The sequence below is a fragment of the Cuculus canorus genome, chromosome 2, assembly GCF_017976375.1.
Source record: "Cuculus canorus isolate bCucCan1 chromosome 2, bCucCan1.pri, whole genome shotgun sequence".
In the NCBI taxonomy this organism is placed as follows: domain Eukaryota; kingdom Metazoa; phylum Chordata; class Aves; order Cuculiformes; family Cuculidae; genus Cuculus; species Cuculus canorus.
This window is the reverse complement of record NC_071402.1, coordinates 56,091,375-56,114,649: the sequence shown is the minus strand read 5'-3', so window position 1 is coordinate 56,114,649 and position 23,275 is coordinate 56,091,375. Positions and strand designations below refer to the sequence as shown.

The window sequence follows — 23,275 nt, the reverse complement described above, 5'->3', positions numbered from 1 at the left end:
AAATAGTTTTAGGCTGCGCTTTGACGAAAACTTTGAACTGACATGATGTGGCACTATCTGTGAGCAGAGCTGTCCTGCCTGCCCCCTTGCTACCCCCTTTGGTGCCTGAAGCCAGCTGCTTGTGGCCAGGGGCTGAAAAGGCTTGGGAAAATGATCCGACTGTACAATAATCCCTTTTTTGTTTACTGGGGTACTTTACAGGCAGATCACTTCACTCATCTGGTCCACTGGAAGGGTTCAGAAATGTTTGTACTGGCACATGGGCAGCAGAGGAGGTGGGGGAGGCAGGACTCCTGCTCCACACACACATTGCCAGTTTAACACACTCGAACTACAGCCCAAATAAAAACCAAAACTGCATCCCGGGCACAGATGAGAACTTGTGATGTGTTTCTGCACCTCTCCCTTCCCACTACGCTTGGTTCGCAGCTTGCAAAATCGCTGGTGTGTGCCATTGAAGTCGATTCATAGATTTCCCTGCTTTGCTGAGCTCTGGGATGCCAGTGCACACCAGACCTAACTGGGTCAGAGACTTTCTTTGTACGAGCAGGCTGAGCTGCTGGGAAACGTTGCCGGAGCCATGCAGCAGCTTCTCGTGCACGGTCCTCTCCCAGAGAGATTGAGGGGGGGACAGGGCAAGGAGGGGGAGTGGATGAAGTGGGGTTGAACTTCCACCACGTTTGACGCCCTGCCAGCATAAGCTTCCTTACGGAGCTTACGGCCATGAAGTCTGAGTAAAGCCCTGGCTGCTCCCACAGCTGCCAAGGCTAAGCACCCTGGGATCAGAGTGGTGCCACCAAGCTCTGCATCTGTCACTTGGATCTCCACTGTGCTCAGAAAGTGGGGAGAGGGTGAATAACAGACAAGCGAGCCTATTAGTATTTATTATTTGTATTATTATAGCACCTCAGTGCCTCGCTGTGGACCAAAATCGCATCCTATTAGCACTGTGCAAACCCAGAGCCAAAGAATGATAGTCCCTGCCCCAGAGGGCTTACAATCTCCATTTCTGAACAGGAGAGTACAGAGTGATGCGAAGTTAAAAGGGAGCAGTAACAAAATGTTCATCACTGTGATGGATAGTGTTTGTTTTCTGGTAAGAACCATTAGTTCTCAAACGCTTACTCAGACTTAGACATTCTTCACACAGTCAATACTTTGTATTTCTTGTGGTAAAAGGCATCAAGAAATTACACAAAATTTTATGTTATATACGGTGAAAAACAGTTTTCATTGCAAGAAACACAAGTAAGGTTATTTTTAAAATATATTTTTCAGTTTGTATGTTCTAAGCAGATATAATAAATACCCGAACATGTTCACAAAGTCTACACATGCAGTGTACGAAGATTTGTAACCAACTTACTTTTTTTTTTTGGCTCATTCTCTTATTTAATTTGCATCCTTGCAAAAAAGAGATACCTTTTAATACAATTTTTTAACAAAAAAATAGAAGTTATTTAATCTTAACTACTTTTCTGGACACGCTTGTATTTTCTCTGTGCTCATGATTTAAAAAATTATCTAGATCGAGGTGATCACCTTGGTGGTATGAAAACCAATGCTAGAGAACAACTGTGTATTTAGGAAATGTATGCAATTGAATGTAGAGGCTTCTCTGATCAAAAAGTGCAATTACAACTTTGTGCGAGGGGGGGATGTGATTTACAACCTTTTACAAGTGCATCCTCTGTGCATACTTCAAATAACTTCTCTGTAAGGGGCCAATTCCTGTTGTTCTGCTCGAAGTTTCTCTAAAATCAACAGCTCCTTGACACTGTGCTCTATTCCACTGGTGTCCTGCCATGTGTCATAGTTAATACTGTCAATAACTCAGTGGAGTTCAGTATTCCTGGTTTTAAGTATAATTACTCTATGGTAGTAAGCGTTCGTAGGTTTGAATATCTTAGAGGCCTGGAGGACAGTATGATTTATCCTCATGCAGAGGGATGAAGGGAAGCAAAAACTAGCTGGACAGTTTGTAAAATCATTAAACATTTTCCATGATCAACTCACTTCTTTGCCATTTGTATAGTCCCCACCAAAATCATGTAAGTAGCTTATAATCTTTACCTGAAAATAACTTCCAATATTAGCTTTCTTCTATGTATTCTCTAAATTGCTGTAAACATCCAGAATACCCATATATATATACACACACATAGACATATGGCTGTGTGTGTATACATGCATATACATTTGTAGGTGTATATATACACACAGAGAAAGACATATGTACATATACATATATACGGATATATAGCTATGATGTAGTTAGGAAACAATAATGTCACTTTTATTGCATTCTTATGTATCATAGAACAAGGGTATCATAGGCACACGTCTTAACTACTCGTACTTACTACAGTCCTAAAGCTCATTTACCTGAGATCTGCATCTGTAAAAATAAAGTTCCATTTTTAGCTGCATGTTACAAAAGACTAAATATCAGCCCCACAGATATGAAATTACAACTTAATTTTGAGACTAATTTACTACAAGTAAAATATGCTATCTTATAAAAAGATACTGCTGAAAGAGATACATATTAAAAAGGAAACACGACTCTTAGAGGTTTAAAAATCTCCCTATGCCTTCCCACATTGTAATAAATTTATAAAAAATATTTGACACACAAAATCTCCACAGAAAGCATCCTGCTGAAATCACGTACCCTTTAAGCCACTCATCTTGCCAAAGTTACATAGCTCAGGAGGGCAGACTCCATGTTTTAAGTATTTAATTTTCATCATCCCGTCTGTAGTGAATAGTTTGTATTTCCTGAGCTATGAACATAGCCATCTCTCTTGTGCCCGCAGCAATCACTCGGCAGGACATAAGATCCAGAGGTCCCCCTGAGGACAAGAGGATTAATGAGAACTGTCTTACGTGATGTAAAAAGGCAATGTATTCTTAAATATAAATAATGCTGTAATTAGATAGGTTCAGAAACACCGAAACAACTTCATACACAGCCCTTTTTGTGGTAGGAAGAACAACCTAATTCAGCAACTCCTGTCTGGAAATGTCTGGCAAAAAATGATTTCAGAAAATTCTAGATACAGTGCCAAAATATGCAGCAGAAGCAACGAATGTCTAAATTTGTTCAGTATCGAACAATGCATACAATATTCCCTTATTTTAGGAACAGGAAGGGACAGAACAGAAATTAGTTTGATCAGCACGCCCTTCTTCTTAAGCCACCACATCTTTCCACAGTATTCATACATTGGTCACCAGTAAACCATTACTCTGAGACGTGTATAATACAAGTGAATAAAATAATAATCCAGAAACTGTGCTGTCCTTTACTCCTTCTGAGTAGTTCCCAGTCATATAGGTTCAGGCATGTACCTTCTTGGGAGGCTGTCTCTGCCAAAACCTGTCTGGAGTCTAAATGTATCTACCAATCTCCTGGGCTAGTTCTTTAAAGTCTGATGCTTTAAAGGAATGACTCAAAGTCATGGAAATGCAGTTTGACTCAGATGAACTTTGATATGAAGAAACCCCAAGCTGGAATTACATCAGCATGTTACGAATAACCAGCCTGAGTCTAGAGGAGAGTACAGATGTCTTTACAGAATATGAGATTGAGCCACAGGAGGATCGTACTGAGGTAACACCAGTTGTCCTGAAATAGCCACTCAGTCCCTCCATCTTTGGGGGGACATCTTTGTCAGTGAAAACAAGAATATCTTACTCACCTGAAGTGTCTATCACAGTGCCGCCTGCCTCTCTGATAATGACAGTTGCCGCTGCCAAGTCCCAGCAGTGTAATCCAAACTGGTAGTAGGCATCTGCAGCACCGGATGCCAAATGGCACAGAGCCAGGGTCGAGCTCCCAATGACACGGACCCTAAACCCCGCAAGAAGGGGACATGGTAACGTAAAGCAGAAAATGCCTTGGATTTTAACTTATGTGTTGAGATTGCAAAACACAGAATGGTTTGGGTTGGAAGGGACCTTAAAAATCATCTAGTTCCAACCCTCCTGAGATAGGCAGGGATATCTCCCACCAGACCAGGCTGCCCAAGGCCCCATCCAGCCTGGCCTTGGACACTTCCAGGGAACATGCAACATACTTGTTTGGGTTTTGCTTTTTAAAGATTTTTGGTCACAAATTCAAGATGTATATTGTAAAATATCTTACCCGTGCGCTTGGGCCTTTAGCAATCTCTCAATGTTACCAAGGAACAATTTCAAAGTTGCAGGGTCACGTTTTGGACCAATTTCTGTTAAAATTAAGGCCTTCGAGATATCTGCAATGTAGGTAGTTGTTTCAATTAATTCAACAGTTTCCAGGTAGGTTCTGGAAATTTGTTTTTAAATTAAACACTAATGGACTTTTCACAGAAAAACAATTTTCACATCCTTTCTTTTTACTCCAAACTCTTTCATAGGATAAGTGACAATTTTGCATAAAAATTGAAGCCAGACTAGATTACTCATATCAAATGGTCTGATCTAAAAAAAAAAGAACAGGAAGATTAAAACCAAGAATGCATTCTTATATTCCTTCTCTTGCCATACATTGTTTTATTTCATTGACCAGTCAGCTTTTCGCAAATTCACTAACATTAGTAGTCAACTAAAAACAATCCAGTGAACTAATAACTATTAATGATGCTAATCTAACCAAATCTGAAAACAGGATGGTTCTTGAATAGGGAACTTCAATGTAGGTTTTTAACAAATTTTAAACATTAGGGAATACAGTAGAGAAAAGAAAAGCTTCTACCTAAATCACCAGTCATCCAGTAATAGCTCCCTTTCATTCTGATATTTCAAAGACTGAAGACACCTTATGACTGAAAAATATCCCGTTTTTCTTATCACAAACTGAAGCAGAATCTTAATTAATTGTAATATATGAATATTATATTTTTATTGTCTTCAGCAAAGGCAATTCTGATCTACAGCAGATGAGGATATCAGCATTGTGTACAGTCAAATGAGAGACTCACAGTGACTTGCAAGGTGTTGAAGCAGTCCTCACATGAGATCTGAATATTGCTAGTGTACTACAAGTGTATGCCAATGTAGGCAGAGGTGGTTGATCAAATGCCAAGTGTCCCTGCTTCTGCTGTGCCAGCTGAATGCAGAGGCATTAAAAATACTACAAATTTCAGAAGTTTAGTAGTTGATTACTTACTAACTAGTCTGTGCCCAAGTGTCAGGTGTTACCTTCTACTCTGGGATGAAGGCTGGGCTTTCATTCAGATAGAGAATGTCTACCTGGTTATTACAGCTAATTGCATAACCTGAAAATTCTTAGCAGAAGTAGCAATGAGGTTTTCAAAAGCAAATTAGGCTGGAGTGAGACATCATTTAATTAAACAGGCTACTGATGAATTCAGTACTGCAGAGGAACGTCATGGATTCAAGCAATGTGGTAAATGGTTGGTGAGTAACAGGTATGTAATTAGATTAAAAGTTACCGATACCATAAAGCTTAACTATAGGAACATAGACTTAACAATTGTTTTTTAAATTACTGCATTAAAATATAGAGACACCAATCCAGGCACGCTGCAGGGTATTCGTCGTTTAGCCACAACTAAAAACCCTTGCTGGTGAAAGCAACGTGCCTTAGATCCTTTTGCATAACAGACCAAATTTATAATTGCGGAACATTTAATGGATGCCTCATTGCTGAAATGCACCAGCCGTTCACACCACACCAGTCGTAGCTAGGTCATGACTAAGACAGTTGCTCTGTTGTTGAGTTATTAAATATATTTCTAATGCATAAATGGATCTTTTCAGTTTTCATAAAGGCTACAGGTAGAAACTGGATGGAGAGACTAGGAAGAGTCAAGGACGAGGGAGGTCTCTGCTTAGGAAAAGGAGCTGGATGATCACAAGACTCAATGGGATTCTAGGAATTCAAGGTACCAGAGAAAATTTACTGACTAATCCTTGCTCAGATAGAGGCCATAAAAAAAAAAAGGAGACTTGGTAGAAGAGATTCAACATTTATATGGATATATTTACCAGGAAAAGACCAATTCTGTTGACCACAGAAGATTAAATAACACAGTATTAGCATATGTAAGGCCTGACCTAAATCTGAGCATGAGAAGAAAGTATCGCTCAAGATCAAAGGGAAGATGGATCCTTCATTTAAGTGTAACCTGACTGATTAGACTCCCATACCAGACCTCTACAAAATTTGGCATTGACAGAGCGGCCTTTGCCTGGGCTGTGATTTCAAATTATTAAATCTGAACAACGAATGTATAGTGTAGCTCAACGTTATACAACAGTCACATTTCCTGAAAACAGAAGGCATGAAGTTACATGACAGCCTAGATCTCCAACACATCATGCATTGGTGAAGGCTACTTGAATTCCAGTAGTGGGTACGGGGAAACACACTCTCTGTTCCAGGGTTGGTTTATTTCACTGAAGCCGCAGTCCTTACAGGAAAAGAACAACTGTGATTTTATAAACTTAAAACATCAATAGAAGTGAGACTAAATAAGATCCATCTTCACTGATGAAATTGCCCACCACCAAATGATATCTCTCAAAACAAAGGATAATTTCAAAGCATTTGGAAGGGCAGGAGGTTCACTTCCTTGCTACGTTCTAGACACCCACATAGACTGGATGCCCAGACAAAGGAGGACAAAAGTGGCATGTGCCAAAATCGTTCCTTTCTCAACTAGAAGCCAGAACTCTCTTACTGCCAGAGTGAGCAAGGCCATTTCAAGAGTGGCTCAGCCAGCCAAACTGGAAGCACCCCTCGTTTTAACCAAGAGTCCCTGCCAGCATGGGCATTTGTGGAATATGAGATATTAAAGCACTGACAAAACTGTAAGGTAAAATCAAGGATTAAAATCTCAGGGGTCACTGACTTTACTGCTCTACCTCTCCAAGGAGGAAGACCCCAGCTCAATATTCATTTAGGTAAATAGCCAAACTTCCCAAATTTCAGGGAAGTTTTGACACAGGGGCTGCCTGGGACACTAGAACAAATCTGTGTGTTAAATTGCTTGAATTTACTGTGTTTCAAGTTTATTAGAACTCTTCTTGGGTTAAATTTTTACCATCTCTTGTGTACAAAGATGTACACTTTTGGCACATGCCTGCTTTTGTCTACAACTGAGTGTTATGTACTCCTCTGCATTTTGATTGATTAAATGAAACCTTCTCTACACACATCTGATTATCGTTATCTATTATAATTAGAAAAACAGACAGATCTATGCCTTGGTTTACCCACAAAAGAATTCCATTACTTTGTTGACTAAGTATTGCTAGCTATTTCTATGTTGAAATATACCTCACACACAAGAGCAAGCTGTTAAAGAACCCCTACTGAAGCATGCACCCTTTAGTTGACTTTACTTGTTAGCATGTATGCCTACAGACACAAAACACTTTATGACATACTAGTTTATTGGAAAATAAGTGAATAACGGCCACTACAATACTCTGAATTTGATTCACCATTCCCATTGCATCTTGCTTATAAAAACTTATGCCAGTGTATAGCAGAATGAAACTGGTGAATCTACTCATTCTTCCTTATTTTAAACAATGGTTATGAAGCAAAATAATATATGATTATTTAAATAGTTCATATTCAGATGTACACTTTAAAAACAAAATGAGGAAAGTTGTGATTTTTCAGAAAAAAACAAACACATAACAACAAAATTATCATGCAGGTGAAATACTTTCCATCAGGATAATGATGTTCATTATCCTAATGATGATTTGCAACAACTCTGAAACAAAATTAACATATTCCTTTTAGAGTTCTAACAAAATCTAGACCAACCTGTCTCTTTTGATACCTGAAGCCTTTTGTCATTACAAAATGCCCCTTGACCTCTTCTACCAGTGTATAATCGTTCTTCAGTGCAGTGGTAAATTACACCAAATTCAAGCTTTAAGATTTTGAAAAGGAAAGAAATGAATGCAACTCAAATTACTCATCATAAATATAAACAACTACTAATGGCAGAAAGATCAGCAATATTTTAATTGGTACATGTAATCAAATATTATATTGATGCTAATAAACTGGAATAATTTTACTATTACTGTGATAGTGAAATATAGATCATATAAAATTCAGTTTATAAAGAGAGGCTAATGCAACCTGTCTGCGATCTTCTAAATCTTTACTTGCTGCTTGTTCGTGTTCACATTAGAATGGGTTAAACGCTAAGCTGATTTCAGATTCAATTGTATGTTTTTATTCATATTCAACATATGAAAAGCTATTCAAAATATGAAAGTCCTCTAAGGCCAGATTCTGAATGCTTTACTTCCACTGGTGAGCAGTTACACCTAGAAGTAGTCCCATTGACTTCGGCTGGACCCTGAAGATTTGCAACCCCGAAAACATAGATATGATCAGTTAGGCATCCAAAGTCAGAAGTCATGGCACACTGTTTATTAACAGTGGAAGCTTTTATACGCATTTCACCTTTCACGATGCATTTAATTTTCCCACCTTTTCAATGAAAGCGGTACACTCCAATCACTTGTTCAAATGTTTCTCTGTAAAATTCTTCTGTTCACACATAAAAGTGAGAAGCTCATGAAGTCAAACGACTCCAATAAAAGGCATTTCAAGAGAAATACAAACTATTATGACCCCCAATGAAAGCCTGCGAACATTTGAATTTTTGTGGGAGTATCTGTTTACTGATGAGAAAAGGGTATTTAATATTTACACTACTTTAATAGGTTTGACAAAAAGACTTTAAAGTCATTTATAAACTTCAATGACCAGCTCCTAAAACCACCCCTCAGTAAGTAGCATCAGCAATGTTTTTTTTAGGAGTGGACAGATAACACAAAAATTAAGTAACTTGCCCACAACCACAGAAGAAGCTGGTAACAAGGTCAAGAAAACATCTCAGATGTTCTAAACTCCAAATCTTTTCCTGCTGCCCTCCTCCATTCAATGTGAATAATCATCAGTGTTCATCGGAGACAATTCAAAGGGAATAAATTGTCCTTGCTCCCTACCCCAAGGTCTCATCTAGACCAAGGGGTTTTTTTGAGGGACACACTATTAATAGACCCCTTCTCTGAAGATGTCTGCAGGAATTTCTTCAGTCCTGTTCAAGGCTTACATTCAGGCCAGTTCCCCTGTGTGTACTTTGGCTCCTTTTCAGCTAACTACTTTTTTTCTGCTTTTTCCCATCTGTTTACTGAGTGAGATTTAACATCGTTCTTTATTTTTGTTTCAGCTTTGTTTAGTTTACATAACCCAAAATATGCAGCATCAAAATCATGACGGTGTTGTAGAAAACATAAATATTAGAGAAAGCTGTCTGGTAATAATATGTAGTATTTAAAAGGGCCATTGGTAATGAATAAACTTCAGAAAAGCATGGAAGGGTTTCTCTGTTGTTTCGATGTTTGAAAAGTCTAACTAGAGAAGTATACAACATTATTCTGTTTAAATCAGTAAGAGCCACTAGCACATCTCAACACTATGTTGTTATTGCACAGAATTCTTGCCGGCTTCGCTTACAGCTACACATATATTTAAGATCATGGGATCGGGCTGAGATAGGCACATTCCTTGGCCATTTGAATAGCTGTTTCTTCTGTATGTACTAAACTGTAAACCAGCAACAGAAAAGGCAGTAGCACGAATGAGTATAGCTAGAAAACTCAAAATGGCACATGTGAAGGCTAGATACTTTTTCCACCTTCATGATCAAGCTCTCATGTGTGGAATCTACTTATCTGACTATTTCATGAAAACCACAAAGGCAGATTATAGAAATCAGTTCTGAATTGCCTCACAGCAGCAGTTAACGTTCACAGATACTGCTAGCAGGAAAGAAGCAATAGTAACAATAATAATATAAGAACACTAGGAGATACGCTTTACTTATAAATAGGCAGCACTATATTTAACTCACTATGGTTTTGTCTTACAAAACCTCGCTTACATCAGTACTCTCTTTTTCCCCCCACATAAGTCTACAATATTTATAATAATTTGTGAGAATTATCTTGCAATTACCAATTTTCATAAGTAAGTTTTGCAGGACTACGATTTTAGACTAGTAGAGTATGATCAAATGCATTTAAAAAGCGTGGAAAAACCTGAGTAGTGGCTGATTTTTTTATTTAATTTCATTTTATTTAAAGCTCTCATGTAGTTTTGAGGCTTTTAGCCAGATCTTAGGTAGCCATCTTAAAGAACATGCTTCATACCTCTTTGTTAACAGCAAATCCAATGCTCACTGCCACTGTTGGAAATCTGTGAAAAATAAGAAATTAATTAATATTGATGAAAAATCTCTCAACTTACTCCTTATGCAAATCCCTCAGGCAAGAAAAGCCCACATGGAGCGCTGTGATTTTACTTGTGTCAAAATGCTCTTGACTTTGTACTATTTCTCCTTTGTCCGCTTTTTTAATTTTGTCAGTTGCTTTAAAGATGTCATTTAATATTGGAGAAGACAATAAAAAAAAGCACATGAAGATATCAGGAGTTTTACACTGAACGAGTGCAGATCTTAGTGTTCTTTTTGCTTTAGTGCAATGGAATTATCCAGTATGAAATCATTAATTTAGTTTTAACAAGTCATCACTTTTAAGAGCACATTTTGTTCAAGTTCCAGCATCTGAGATAGCAATTAAGTTCAACAAAGATACCTCGCTGCTGACATCAACACAAGAAACTAGTTCCTCTCTTTTCTCAAAATGACCATGTTTTTACTTTGGTCCTTTTGACTATAGTTAATTATTGCATTTTAAACAGTGAAATAAATTAATTTCTTAAAAATGCATTTTAAAAAGGGCTGTAAAGTTTCAGAAAACAGTGCTAGAAAGATAAAATTTCACTTAATTGCATGGAAAAAACAGCACATGAGAACCCTCACCTCCCCTTGAATTCTACTTAATTGTACCAAAAGGTTGGTGCGTTTTTTAATGATAACTGCAGTTATGTTACATTACTAACGATAAGGCAAAACATATTTTAAGGATTTTAAGTAGAAGTATCATGAACAGACATATTATGAACATCATTGCCACTCCTAGCACTTGAATGATGACTTATAAATTTTAGTATTTTTGCAGTAGTGATCTCTAGCTTTCTTTTTGTGTAGCAGTATTACGGATGCTTAAAAACTGTATGCATGTACAACTTAATTTTCACTTCTACTCCACATAGATGCAGTAGTACTTCTCAGGAAAAACGAAGTGTTTGTATTTGAAAGAGAGAATACACCACTAGTAAAAGGAATGTGTAATCACCACATAAGGTGTTAGGCCAAGTGTCATCATAGCACAGCCTTGTTCCTCCAGTTCAGCTCAAGTCCCTGCACGTTAATGAGCAGTTATATATAAATGAGCTGTGAGTCAAGAGCTTTGGGTCATTAAGCAATCAGCAGAAACTTTAGCTTACCTTTAGGTAATAGTATAGTTAGCGCTCTCCAACACAAACACACACTCCCTCAGATACTCTATGTGAGGTACAAAAAGATAAAGGGATGACTCCTACTTATGAGTCGAAGGAACAAATCTACTACAGTAAAACACCTTTAAGAGGAAGGGAAGATTAGTGAGAAACTAGATTTTGCTTTTTTACCTACTTTCAATAAGTTACATTTTGCTTTTTTATATATTTCCCACTTACCTGTGCACAAAGTTGCACGTTCCATCAACAGGGTCAATAATCCAGGTTGGACTGTCAGTGAGGACACATTTTGAACCAGCAGCAGTGGATTCTTCTGCAATAAACCTGCATTGGCATGGAGTAAAACAAGTGTCCCAGAAAATTGACTTACATATGTGACTTGGAAAGTCAAACTCCATCTTTCTGTTTTTGAAGAGATACATAATATATATATAAATAAATAAAATTTTGGTGTATGTGTACATGTATATGTAAATATAAACACAGTCGTTTTTTCATTTGAGAGTGGGTAACTTTAAAACAAACTTTGAAGAAGAGTTCTCAAATGTATAGTAAAAAAGAACTTCACCTATGTTCACTTTCCCAATATACTATTAAGAAAATCATGAAAATGAATGCAGAAATGGATCTGAACTGGCATCCCTGGAACTCTAGAAGTCTTTTTGTTTTATGCAGAATGTAATTTTATGTGTTAAGCTTGCTCCTGCAGTAAGCAATATAAACTGCAAACTGTAGCTGCTTCTCTTTTGCAGCCAAATTCAGTCAACAGGAAATAATGCACTCTTAGAAAACCCACAGTCTCACTCCTACTTAAGTTTTTTACAGTGGTCTGAGTCAAGAAATTAAAAGGTTTACAAAGTTCAACTTTCTTTTTCCCACGACCCAGAGAAAATAAAAAAATTAATATTTTTGTTTGTTGTTCAGATGCACAAGGCACACACAGAAATCTGAGCTCATCTTCTGTTCTCTTGTGCTGTCCCGATTTATTTTTGTTGATACAGGGCTTTTTTCCATTTTCCCTGGGAAATGAACATCCAGCTCTGGGACATTTCCTGCTGACCTTAATTATCCCTGCTCTCCCATAAACTGCTCAGGGTCTGGTTTTGTAAGTGTTGTGCAGGTGCTGCTGTCACAGATTTGAATTAAGTCCTGTACGTGCAGAAGGTGTTCTATCAGACTGCTAGTGCTGAATCTTGCTTCTGGTTTCACATTTAAACAACTAGTAGTGGTACTCAGAGCTCCTGCAAATGCCTGGAGATGAAAAAAACTTCTCTTGAGGATAAAAAGAGGCAAAAAAATGGATAAAATAAAGAGAAAATGTCTCTTGCAGAAACATGACTAGAGTAGCAGCTATTGGCTTTTTTGCACCCAACATGCACTGCATGATGCCACATAACACTCACAACCATGGTCTTAAAATGTTCTGCAGGTAGCACAGGAGTAGACTTCTTGAATTTTCCAAATGCTACTTTGCCTTTCCCTCGGTAGAAAGGGATTATTTTGGTGGCAGTTATGGGCCCTCAGTTTGTATGAAGAGGGAAGTAGGAAGTGTTTGTTACTATTTTCATCTCCATTAAAGATAACAGCTGAAGGACAAAGCCTTAGTGTGCAACTGAGAAGTGAGAAAGACTTGAAGTGCTTGACATTCTCAGTCAAACACAGGACTTAGCAGAGTCCTTGCTCTAAATTTTCCCATTATTTTGCCTCCTTGGAGTGGTACCATCTGACTTTTAATTTATAGATCTTGTAATTAGCACCTAAATCCAACCAAACTCTTTGCTGTGCTGCTGGCTGCAGAGGAAGCTCATCTTCTAACAGATGAAGCACCTTGCATCCCATCTCAGATTGTGCATCTTCCCCCACAAATTATGCCTCTGCTTCAATCCTTTGCCAGTTCCTCCAGCCACAGCCTGAACTGTAGCTGTTGTCTTTCCAGTCAAAGAAAAATAAAATGAGAACCTCTTTAAAGACAAGAGCATTTCTGTGTAAGGCACTATACCCTCAAGTATTCTAAGTCTGTCCTTCACATTTTCCTTGCAGCGGGGTGTAATGCTGCAGGCCTCACATACAGAAATGCTAACATGAAACTAGGGCACAGCAGTGCCATTGATAAAGTCTTGATGTCCAAGAACAATTTTTCCAAAATGGATGTAGGACAAATCAGGAGCACATTTTATAAAATCTGGGCTAACAGGTTAAAAGAAGCACCTTGCTGTTATACCATACTGGGTAACATGAGAGTCCCTCAAGGTCAACATCAAACATGTTGCTCTATGGCTCTCAGTCTTGTAGAAACATGCAACCTGTGTAAAACATTCAGGCAGAAGTACCGGAGACCAAAATTTAAGAACAGCTTGAGAAACGGGAGGGGTAGCCATGTTATTACAGTAGTTAATTTAATATGTCAGCTTGTCGGTTATCTTGACCTTTCTTCAAACCGGGATTAAAGTTTTCTTGCGCTGAAAATGAGCCCAGTAATTTCAGCCAAGTGTTAGTGGACATCTGTTTGTACCACAAAGGCACTCTGAAACTCATTGCTGGAACAGCAGGGAAACTGTAGCACAGCATAAACTCCAGCAGGAGTGATACCCAGTCAAGTGCAGGAGGCTCAACGGAGGTCACCTATTCCCTTACTGGGGTCTGAGGGCAGAAAGCTGAGAAGCTAGAGTTAGATGTCACCCTACATAGTGGCTGAGTCCTGGTTTTAATGTCTACAGGATTAAGGATACACTTAACACCAAAGATGAGAACTTGCATAACAATAACACACAGGCAAATAGCACAATAGCCCTTCTCAAGCAGCAGACCCTGATGTTCTGGCTGTGCCTACCCATGCTTCAAAGATCTACCTGAAACAGTGTCCTTCTAAAAAGACTCGCTTGGACCATGTCAGAGTGCTGAAGAGAGTGAGCAAAGATGCAGACTCGGGTGAAGCACAACTGAGGATGATGCATATCACTTAGCCAACAGGGAGAAGACGACACAGACATGGAACAGAATTACATTCATAGTAGGTTTTTCTGATATTTCTCTTCAATTCCAAGTAAATTACCAACATCTCAAGACTCATCAGTACAACGGTGCAAATGGCATAGATGCTAATGATGATTCTAATGATTCCTTTACTTCTTTAAGTCCTAGGATATATTTTTTTTCAATTCAGAGAACATAAAAATCAAGATAATGTAAGAAAAAAAGAAATAACCAGAATCTTCGTTGATGCTTTCTACAGTCAGATTAGTGGAAAGACAGAAAACAATTTAAATGATCTTTTAATCTTTTCATTGCACTTTACTTTACACCCTGATTGCTACAGTGGACTCCTCATTGCAAGTGTTTTAATCTACTCTAGTTAAATCTAGTTTTAATCTATTGTTTAATCTAAACACATTCATTGTCTGAACAAACTCCAACCAATAACCAATATCAGCAAAAAATAATCTTCTTTAAGAAATGCCAATTCCTTCACTTGCTTATGAACTCAGAAGTTAAACTGTACAGACTTAATAAAGTCAGGGATTTTTCAGTTCCTAGGTCTACGTCGACCTTACAACTTTTGTTCCCATTTTGAGTAACTTAAGTGTGTCTGAAGATTCTCATTTCATGTGAAATGTGTATGTTATGTTCTCTGCCAGACTGTTCAAGAAAAAAAAACAATGTAAGATTGGAGATGAGAAAAGACCACAGCCAGCAATAGTAGAAGGAATATTACACAAATAACAGGCTTGTAAAGCCTGGCACTGTCTTGAAAATTGCAGCCAAGAACCACACTTCACGCTGTACAGTACTGCTTCAATATGCGATCACATACAACACATATTTAGAAAGCCACATTTAGTATATAATGTTCTTTCTACTCCTTCTTATGATGGTGGTGGTTTTTTTTTCCAGCAGTATCGCCAACAATCAGATTAGTAGCTGAGCTCTCCAGATTTCCATCTGTGTTGATTTCTGCACAGCGCTAGAGTGCAAGGCTTATCTCCATCAGAGATGCACACAGTTTGAAGGAAGTCATACAGTATTTAAGGGATACAGGCTCTGCAGGAAGATGCATTTTATCCTTGTGGACTGAAGCCAAAAGTGGAAATCGATTGCAGAATCTCTGCATCAAACCAAACCCAGCCAACTAATACAAAACCTCTCTCCGATCTGTGCTACGAGCTGTTATTTTCAAAGTGACCATTATAATTATATAATTCAAGAGCAGTTAATAATCTATTTTTAAAACCTTGGGTTGACACCTCATGTAGCAATTTATATCCTGTTTAAGTATATACATCAAATGATGATGATTATAAACAACCCTTATACTCCCTGATTTTAGGATTCTATACCACACAAGGTAAATGTGATTAAAAATGATACTTGTCCTGATCTGGCAAACACTTATGTGTGATGGCAAAAGAAACTGAAGGAAAGCTCTGCAGAATGGGGCCTTTCCTATCATTAATTTCAGGTATATTTTAATAGATATCCTTGCACAATTCTTACAGAATAAAAACAGATCAGCATTCTGAAAACCATGAAACATTCATGCCTTCCCCACAGGGGAAACATTACTATTAAATACATATTTTAAGAACTCTATTAGAAAATATAAAGAACTAAGTATAAGGACATGGTACTTTTTTTAAAAAGAAATCCTATGAAAGGGTCCAAAAGCAAAAGGTCAACGTGTAAGGAAGATATAGAGACTTTTAAATTCCCTTTATATGCCAGTCGCATATACAGCTCTTAAAGAAAAAAAAAGTCATCGATCGTTTCTTTTCCTTCTATAGGCACTCACCTGTGGGAGGGAAACTTCTCTTTCAGAACAGAAATAATTAAATTTTCCACAAAATGATCTGTTTCTGTCACAAGATCTGCTGCAGATGTCTTCGTAGACACTTGTTTTTCTTCTGTTAGAGCCTTCCTAATAATCTGAAACAGAAGGTCACAAATCAGATTTGTTGGCCATTCATCCTGTGTACACTGAAATAATATATGTACTGAAAAAGTATAGCTAATCCTGAAAACCAACTGTAGGACTAATTCTACCAGAGACTGTTCTAATTCTTCTGACTAAAAATCCTTCTGAGATAATGAGTAGTCTTTCGGAACACAGCACTTTGAATCACTCTGCAAGAACTTCTCTTGACAGCTCAGAAAATGACGGATAAACGGGATGCAACTAATGGAATAAAAGAATGACGGTGGTCATAACGATTTAGGAAATCACAAAACATATACATAAGATAAGAAAGAACCTTGAGGCTCAGGAATTTTTCATGGGAACACCTTTTTCTTTTTTAAAATTTACAGGGCCAATACCCCACTGCTCTCTTACTTTAAAAAACATGCAATAACGCAAACCTCATTGACTCCTTTTTTTTTTTTTTGTCAACAAAGACACGGAAAGTTTATTTTTTTCTTGTGTATACAGGTTTTTGGAACTTCAAGTGCTGACCACCCACTAGTTCCCAAAGAATTGCTATACACATAACAAAAACAAAAATTCAGACTTTTCCCCAGATACAGAACCAGCGATGTAACCCTGGATTCTCTTCTGGAAAAGTCTTTATCTCCTTTTCAAGAGTCTTACTGTCACAAACTCAGAACTAAACCACATCAAGCACAAATGCACACATGGGAAAACAGTCCACAGAAGCTTTTTTCCAATTTTCCCATTTTCTTTTTTTCCACTCCTTTGTTAAAAAGAAAAATAAGGGGGCAGGATGCAAAAGGCACTGACTTATTTTTTAACCAGCGAAAATGATAAACTATTTGAAATCAGGAAAAATTAAGCCCTACTTATTTGAATGGAATTGTATTAACCAAAAAGAGCACCAACAAGACCAATATTCCAAGTCCCTTCTAAAATTACACATTTCAATTGTTTAACTAACTTTCCACCGATCAAAGTATTTTAAAGCCATTGAGTAATGTCTGATGACCAAAGAAAACAGTTCTGCTGTATCACGCATGGGAAAGGGAACCAGCAACTCCTAAATTTCAGTCTCAGCTCCTGGTTTTCATAGTATGAAATCCTACATTTGAAGGGTGCGCTGACTGTTCTGACAAATAGAGGATATTGCTGACTGTTGCCTTAGTGCAGAAGGTATCTGGACCAATGTTTCTGTTTTGTGAGCTGTAAAACATTAGTTATGCCTGTTTACTGAGCTTGTGAAGGCAGGTTAATACTTTTTGGTTTGAGATCTTGCTAAAGTTCATTATTGTGTATTAAAATATTAACCACACTAGACCTTCCCCCCAAAAAAAACCCTGCATGGTTTTCTTGACAGTTTTACCATAGAAGCATAAAGGTGCAGCTCTCGGTCTCCTCTTCAGTACCAAGCAAAATCCGAAACAGTCCAACTAGCTCAGCAGAGTATTCTAAAAATCCGTGTTATGTTGATACCTTTTATTTTAATTGTTCTCCTTTACTTTTATATTGCCTATATATAAGTAAATGCCCTACTTAGAATCGGCCTCAGAACTTCACATAGTGAAACATGAAAAGTACACTCCTTTCAGTAGAGAAGAAGTTAATTTCTCTTTAGCAGTGCCATGTTCTTGACTCCTATTCAGTTTTAATACATAGCAGATGGAGATTTTTGCAGCCATATAAACCAGTCTGTGGCATCGCTTAGCAGGGCAGTGAGATCACACCTGAGCCTTGCTGCAGAAAAGAGGAGCGGAGGTGAAAGCTCTCTCATCTGGATGTGCTCTGCAAATAGTCTCTTTTCATTACACGCTCCAGCACTTCAGTTCTTCTTTTTGAATACAGTTCTTTGCACCTCTCAGCACTTCATTTAGCATTTTTCCTTTCTGATCCTTTCTCCAGTCTTCATGCCTATTTTTAACTTTAACCCTGTCTGTTTCTCTGGTGACCTGCATCTGCCAGCCTGAGGCTCCAGTCACTTTGGAGGTGGGAATAACCAAGGGCGTGACTCTGATACAAAGTGGTGGCTGATAGCCTTGTCACCCATCTCCTCCTCTGCAGGCCCATGCCAAGGCACCATGAAACACGTTACCCAGTGCTGTGATGGACTGCTTCTCCCCACCTCTTGTGCAGCCGATGTGTCAAGGGGAAAGCAGGAGGGAAGTTATGATGCCATGCTGAAGTCACCACAAATGGGACCCACATCTGTACCAGCAAACCCAGAGCACCAGGGGATGCAGTGGGATGGACAGCCCCTGCTAATTCTCTGCTTCTTATGAAGAGTTGTGCCTCAGAGTACTTTGAGACCATCACTCCGCTCCTTTTCTTGCCTAGGCTTTACAATGGGGCTTGTAGATACCGACTGCAACTGCCTGGTCTTCCCAGCTGCCTGTGGAGCTCCACAGAAGTCTCTTTCTAGGTAACAGGCAGCAGGTAAACAGAAGACAAAAGGAACTACAGGTTATGAAGTGAAAACAGCTGATTGTTCCTTATCACTACCGTACAATGAAACTGGCAACCAAGGTGCTGTATTTTGGCTGTAAATGTATTTTATTTGGCTTTACCACTGTGTTAGAGGTCGTCCATTGATTATGGAGATTCTACAGCAATTTCTAAGCAGCTGATTTTCAGGAGCATGGCTATTTAGAGCAGAGTCACTTATTACTTTCAGCCCATCCTGCCCCTTCTCTAACAAAGAATTGACTACAACTTATCCAATACACTGCTTGGGAGTATTTGGGGGCATAGGCAAAGCAAGGGGCATTTACATCAGTAGATCCATAGAGACCACATCACAGAGCAAGACCCCTGTTGTCCTTGCTCCCTTCTTCATTTGCCACAGAGTAGGGAAAATGGAGCCACAAGGGCTCAGTGCAGTCACAGTCACTTTCTTAACACCTTTGTGAAATGAATTCATACCAAGGACAACAGAGAGGTCAGAGGGCGAAGTTGCCTTCTCCCCAGTACACGCCAGAAAAGCCACCTACAGTGAGGTGTTCCTGTCAGATATTTCATCTCACTATACTGCTTGTACACACACTTTTGGGAGCTTCAAGATGGATTTACTTGCTTGCAATATTGTCCTGAAGTATTTGCTCACTGATAAGATCAAATGTCTAGATACAAAGCATAACTACCTGCAAATAATTTACAAAACACTAGCCTGGCTTGCTAAAAAAAATCTGTGCATGTTACATAGAAAATGGCCTAACAATATCCCCCAAGAATAAATATGGTGTGGGGAGGAATCTTCGCTTTTTAGAATATCAGTGGAAATTTTGCCTTTTTTTAATTGGGATTTTGCTGGGTCTCTTGTGCCTTATAGAATTGTTTCCTGGGGGGGAAAAAAAAAAAAAAAGAGACAGAAAAGAAGCAATTTGTGTGGACATCAACATGCCAGCTTCCAGTCTCATTTTTTTACCTTTGTTTTCACCTTGATGAACATCTACCCATTTGGGTGAAGTTTCCCCAACTGCAACTGCAGAGAACTCTGCAACTCTTACTTAGTGCTCTCAATAGCATCAAAGATGCGGAAACTTGTCATCCCTGCTTTTATTTAGCAAAAAGTCATATTAAGCCAACGGGTGTACTTCCATGAATGCGGCAAACAGAGTTCACACACCGAAAAAAAGTCTGAAAAAGTGCGCTTATATGCGGCCTTGTGAAGCGAATTACACACAATCTGAATGCAGGTTAATGTCAGAGATTACAAAACCACGGCCACTCTCATTATGAAACAGCCATATATATTAAATGAGAACCTGTGGTATTTTGTAAAAATAATGGCACAGGGATGGCAAGAGAGGCAACGATTTTAACCTGGGAATGGAAGTTACAGCAGCAACATCACTTTTGACACATATTCAAGCAATCTTTTCTTTATCAGCCTTTTAAGTTTAGAAGAAACTATTCCAGAGCACGGAGGCCTATCTGTTGGAAAGAAGATATATTTCATTTTTGTCCATGAAACATGATGCAGTATAAACCAAACAGTTGTGTAAGCCAAAAGGGGAGACCAGGAAACTGCATTACTGGTTAACTTCTAGAAATCCAAAATCTTGACTTGCATGCTTTTCTTCAAGTTGCCTCTGTGCCAAGACTTCGTAGGCACTCTCTAACTTAAATTACAAGCCTTCCAAACATGCCATGGTCCTGAGAAATGGAGTGCCTAAGAAAAAGACTGACTTGGCAAAATTTCATGCAGAGGCAGAGGCAGGACTCAAAACTGGGGAGACAGAAAGTGCAAGCAGATTTCTGGGGATGGAGGTGAAGGCAGAGAGGTCTGAGGGATGGGAAGAGAGGCAGAAGAAAAAGACAAACTTGACCAGCGGAATTAACTATTTTTGGTAAACAAAATAAAACTCAATTTTATCAGTCAATTTTCAACAAAAATTCCATCCTATCAAACCTATGTTACACTGCATTTGGTGTCCCTATCTCTAGCTTCTTTTGGGAAGTAGCTGGAAGTGGACTGACAAATAAAAGATACAAACTTGCACCTCTTCTTCCACAAGGATCTCTGATGATTTTCGTACCTAAAAATATTTCTTAATGTTACAATGTTAATACAAAACATACCCAGTTCCAAAGTCCTACTTAAATTACACCCCTGACTGGTTCAAATTTGGCCTGCCAAGGAATCGGCCATTTCCTGCCAGTTGCAAGGTAGCAAAGGCAAACCACGAACTAAAAAGATGCAACGGTTAATCCTTTGGAATGTTTATTTCTTCCACAAAAAAGGTGCTCAGCTGTGGTATTCCGGGCAATTGAAATGGCTGGAGACGGTTACAGCTGTCTTCACAAACTGATATTTAGAGAAATAAGGTGTGGATGTTCGAGCAAGTCATGAGAGTCTCTCTTGTGAAAGGGCTGCAGAAGGAGTATGCGGGAGAAGCTCCTGTTTGGACAGTCTGTGAGAGCATGACCTATCATCTCAATTTGGATTATCCATTTATCCTTTATATTACTAAAACAAGTATTCTCTTCTCTGGCACTCTGTTTACCTACGGGGAATATATATTTAATAACATGAACTAAGGAAAAGCTATAGGTCCTGGAATCAAGACAGAAAAGGGGGCTCCTTAAACCCCGGTGCACAGGCACAAAGCATGTTTCAAAATGTAGCAGAAGAGAAGCACAAGAGAAATCCACACTGCTGAGGTCTGTGTTTTACCTAATTCTTCATCTGAACAATCTGCTGATTCCACTTCTTGGCTGTTAAAAGTCAGTGGAAGTTTTGCTGCTGTGCACACAGTGAGGCCAGGATGTCTCCTGAGATGACTAACCTCCTGCTGTGTCGAAACACGGATCTCAAATAAGCTACTGTAGACCTTCACAGAGCCACTCCTGATTTATCCCTACCAAGTGAACTTCAGTTACTCTGTAGACACTGGTGTACATAACCAGAAAACAAAACCTCTCTTACGTGACTGTTTTTCTCTGTACAAGCTGCTCAAAAACAAACGCTGGTACTGTAATGCGTAAATACACAATGTTATGGATAGGCATAAACCTTCACTTGCACATAAATCAAACCTTAGCATCACAGCATGCTCCAAAACATTACAGTAGCAAAATAAACGCTGGGTGTATAACTGAAAAAGTTACCAAAGCACCTCCAACCTGGCAAATCTCCATGCCTTTTTTTAACTTTTTTTAAAATTAAATAAAAATACTCCCAGGCACGGAATAAATTCGTTTTCCCCTCTGGCACATCCCCGTCCTTACGCGGGATGCAGCCACCACGGCAAGACCCGCTGCGCGGATGCTGAGCTGAGCTGCGCGGGTGCTCAGCCTGGTTGCGCGGGTGCCAAGCCCTGTCGCGCGGATGCTCAGCCCGGTTCTGCGGATATTGAGCCCAGTTGTGTGGATATTGAGCCCGGTTGTGCGGGTGCCGAGCCGCGCGGGTGCCGACCCCGGTTGCGCGCGTGTATTGAGCACGGCTGCGTGGGTGCCGAGCTCGGCTGCGCGGGTGCTGAGCCCCGTTGCGCGGATGCTGAGCCCGGTTGCGCGGATGCTGAGCCCGGTTGCGGGGATGCTGTTGGGGGTTGCGCGGGTGCCGAGCCCCCCGGCGCCCTCCTCTCTCCCCGTGCCCACGCGGCCTTTCCTCCAACCTTCCGGCTCTTTCCCCCCTTCCAGCCCCGCGAGCACCGCCCGGCTGCAGCGCGGCTCCCACCTGCCCGGCGCGCCGCGCCAGCTGCGCCGCCAGCTCCGCGCACTCCTTCCAGGGGTCCCCGCCGCCCGCCGCCGCCGCCGCTGCCGCCCCCCCGTCCTCCTCCTCCTCCTCGCACGGCTTCATCGCGGCGGCTCCGCTGCCCGGGGCTGCTGGGGGCGGGGGGGGGGGGGTCCGTGCTCCCCACCGAGCAGCGCGCCCGCCGTCCCGCCGCTGTCACTCGGCGCCCCGGCACCGCCCCGGCGGGGCGGGTCGAAGCGGAGGGGCGGGGTGCGGGCGGGAAGAACGGGCGGTGGGGGGGACAGGGGGACACGGGGAGGGTACCGTCGCTGTGGCCCCTCCCGACGGTGTCCTCGGGAGAAGGAGCGAGTCGCGGGGTCCCGCTGCTCCCCTGGACGAAGGGCCACGGGGCTGGAGAACGAGCCTCAAGAGGAGCGGCTGAGGGAGCCGCGGTGGTTTAGCCTGGAGGAGCCTGGGGAGAGACCTCAGTGCTCGCTACGGCCTGAAAAGACAGATACGCAAACCTTGGGTTTAGTGAAGCGATTCTATGTTTTCTTGTCTGCGAATCTTGTCCTGACAATCTCGAGTGAAGACGTTTATGCAGAAGGAAATAAATGATGCCCATTAGATTTATCTGGGAGTAGGATTCCCCATAAGATTTTCCACCTCCTCCCAAGTGACGGGCAATAGGATGAGAGGGAATGGCCTCAAGGTGTGCCAGGGCAGGTTCAGATTGGACATCAGGAAAAATTTCTTCACCGAAAGGGTTATCGGG

At 40.2% G+C, this 23,275-nt stretch overlaps 1 protein-coding gene across 1 annotated transcript; it reads right to left on the bottom strand.

Annotated features, from left to right (window-relative positions):
- Positions 1-2,269: 2,269 nt before the first annotated feature.
- IMPA2 (inositol monophosphatase 2) lies at positions 2,270-22,719 on the bottom strand. The gene is made up of 8 exons (XM_054059092.1): positions 22,504-22,719; positions 16,194-16,327; positions 11,627-11,731; positions 10,198-10,243; positions 7,790-7,898; positions 4,151-4,259; positions 3,705-3,856; positions 2,270-2,855 (listed from the first exon to the last, which is right to left on the bottom strand). Exons 1-8 carry the CDS (start codon positions 22,624-22,626, stop codon positions 2,740-2,742), a joined length of 894 nt encoding a protein of 297 aa, XP_053915067.1. The 5' UTR covers positions 22,627-22,719; the 3' UTR covers positions 2,270-2,739.
- Between the last annotated feature and the right edge of the window lie 556 nt (positions 22,720-23,275).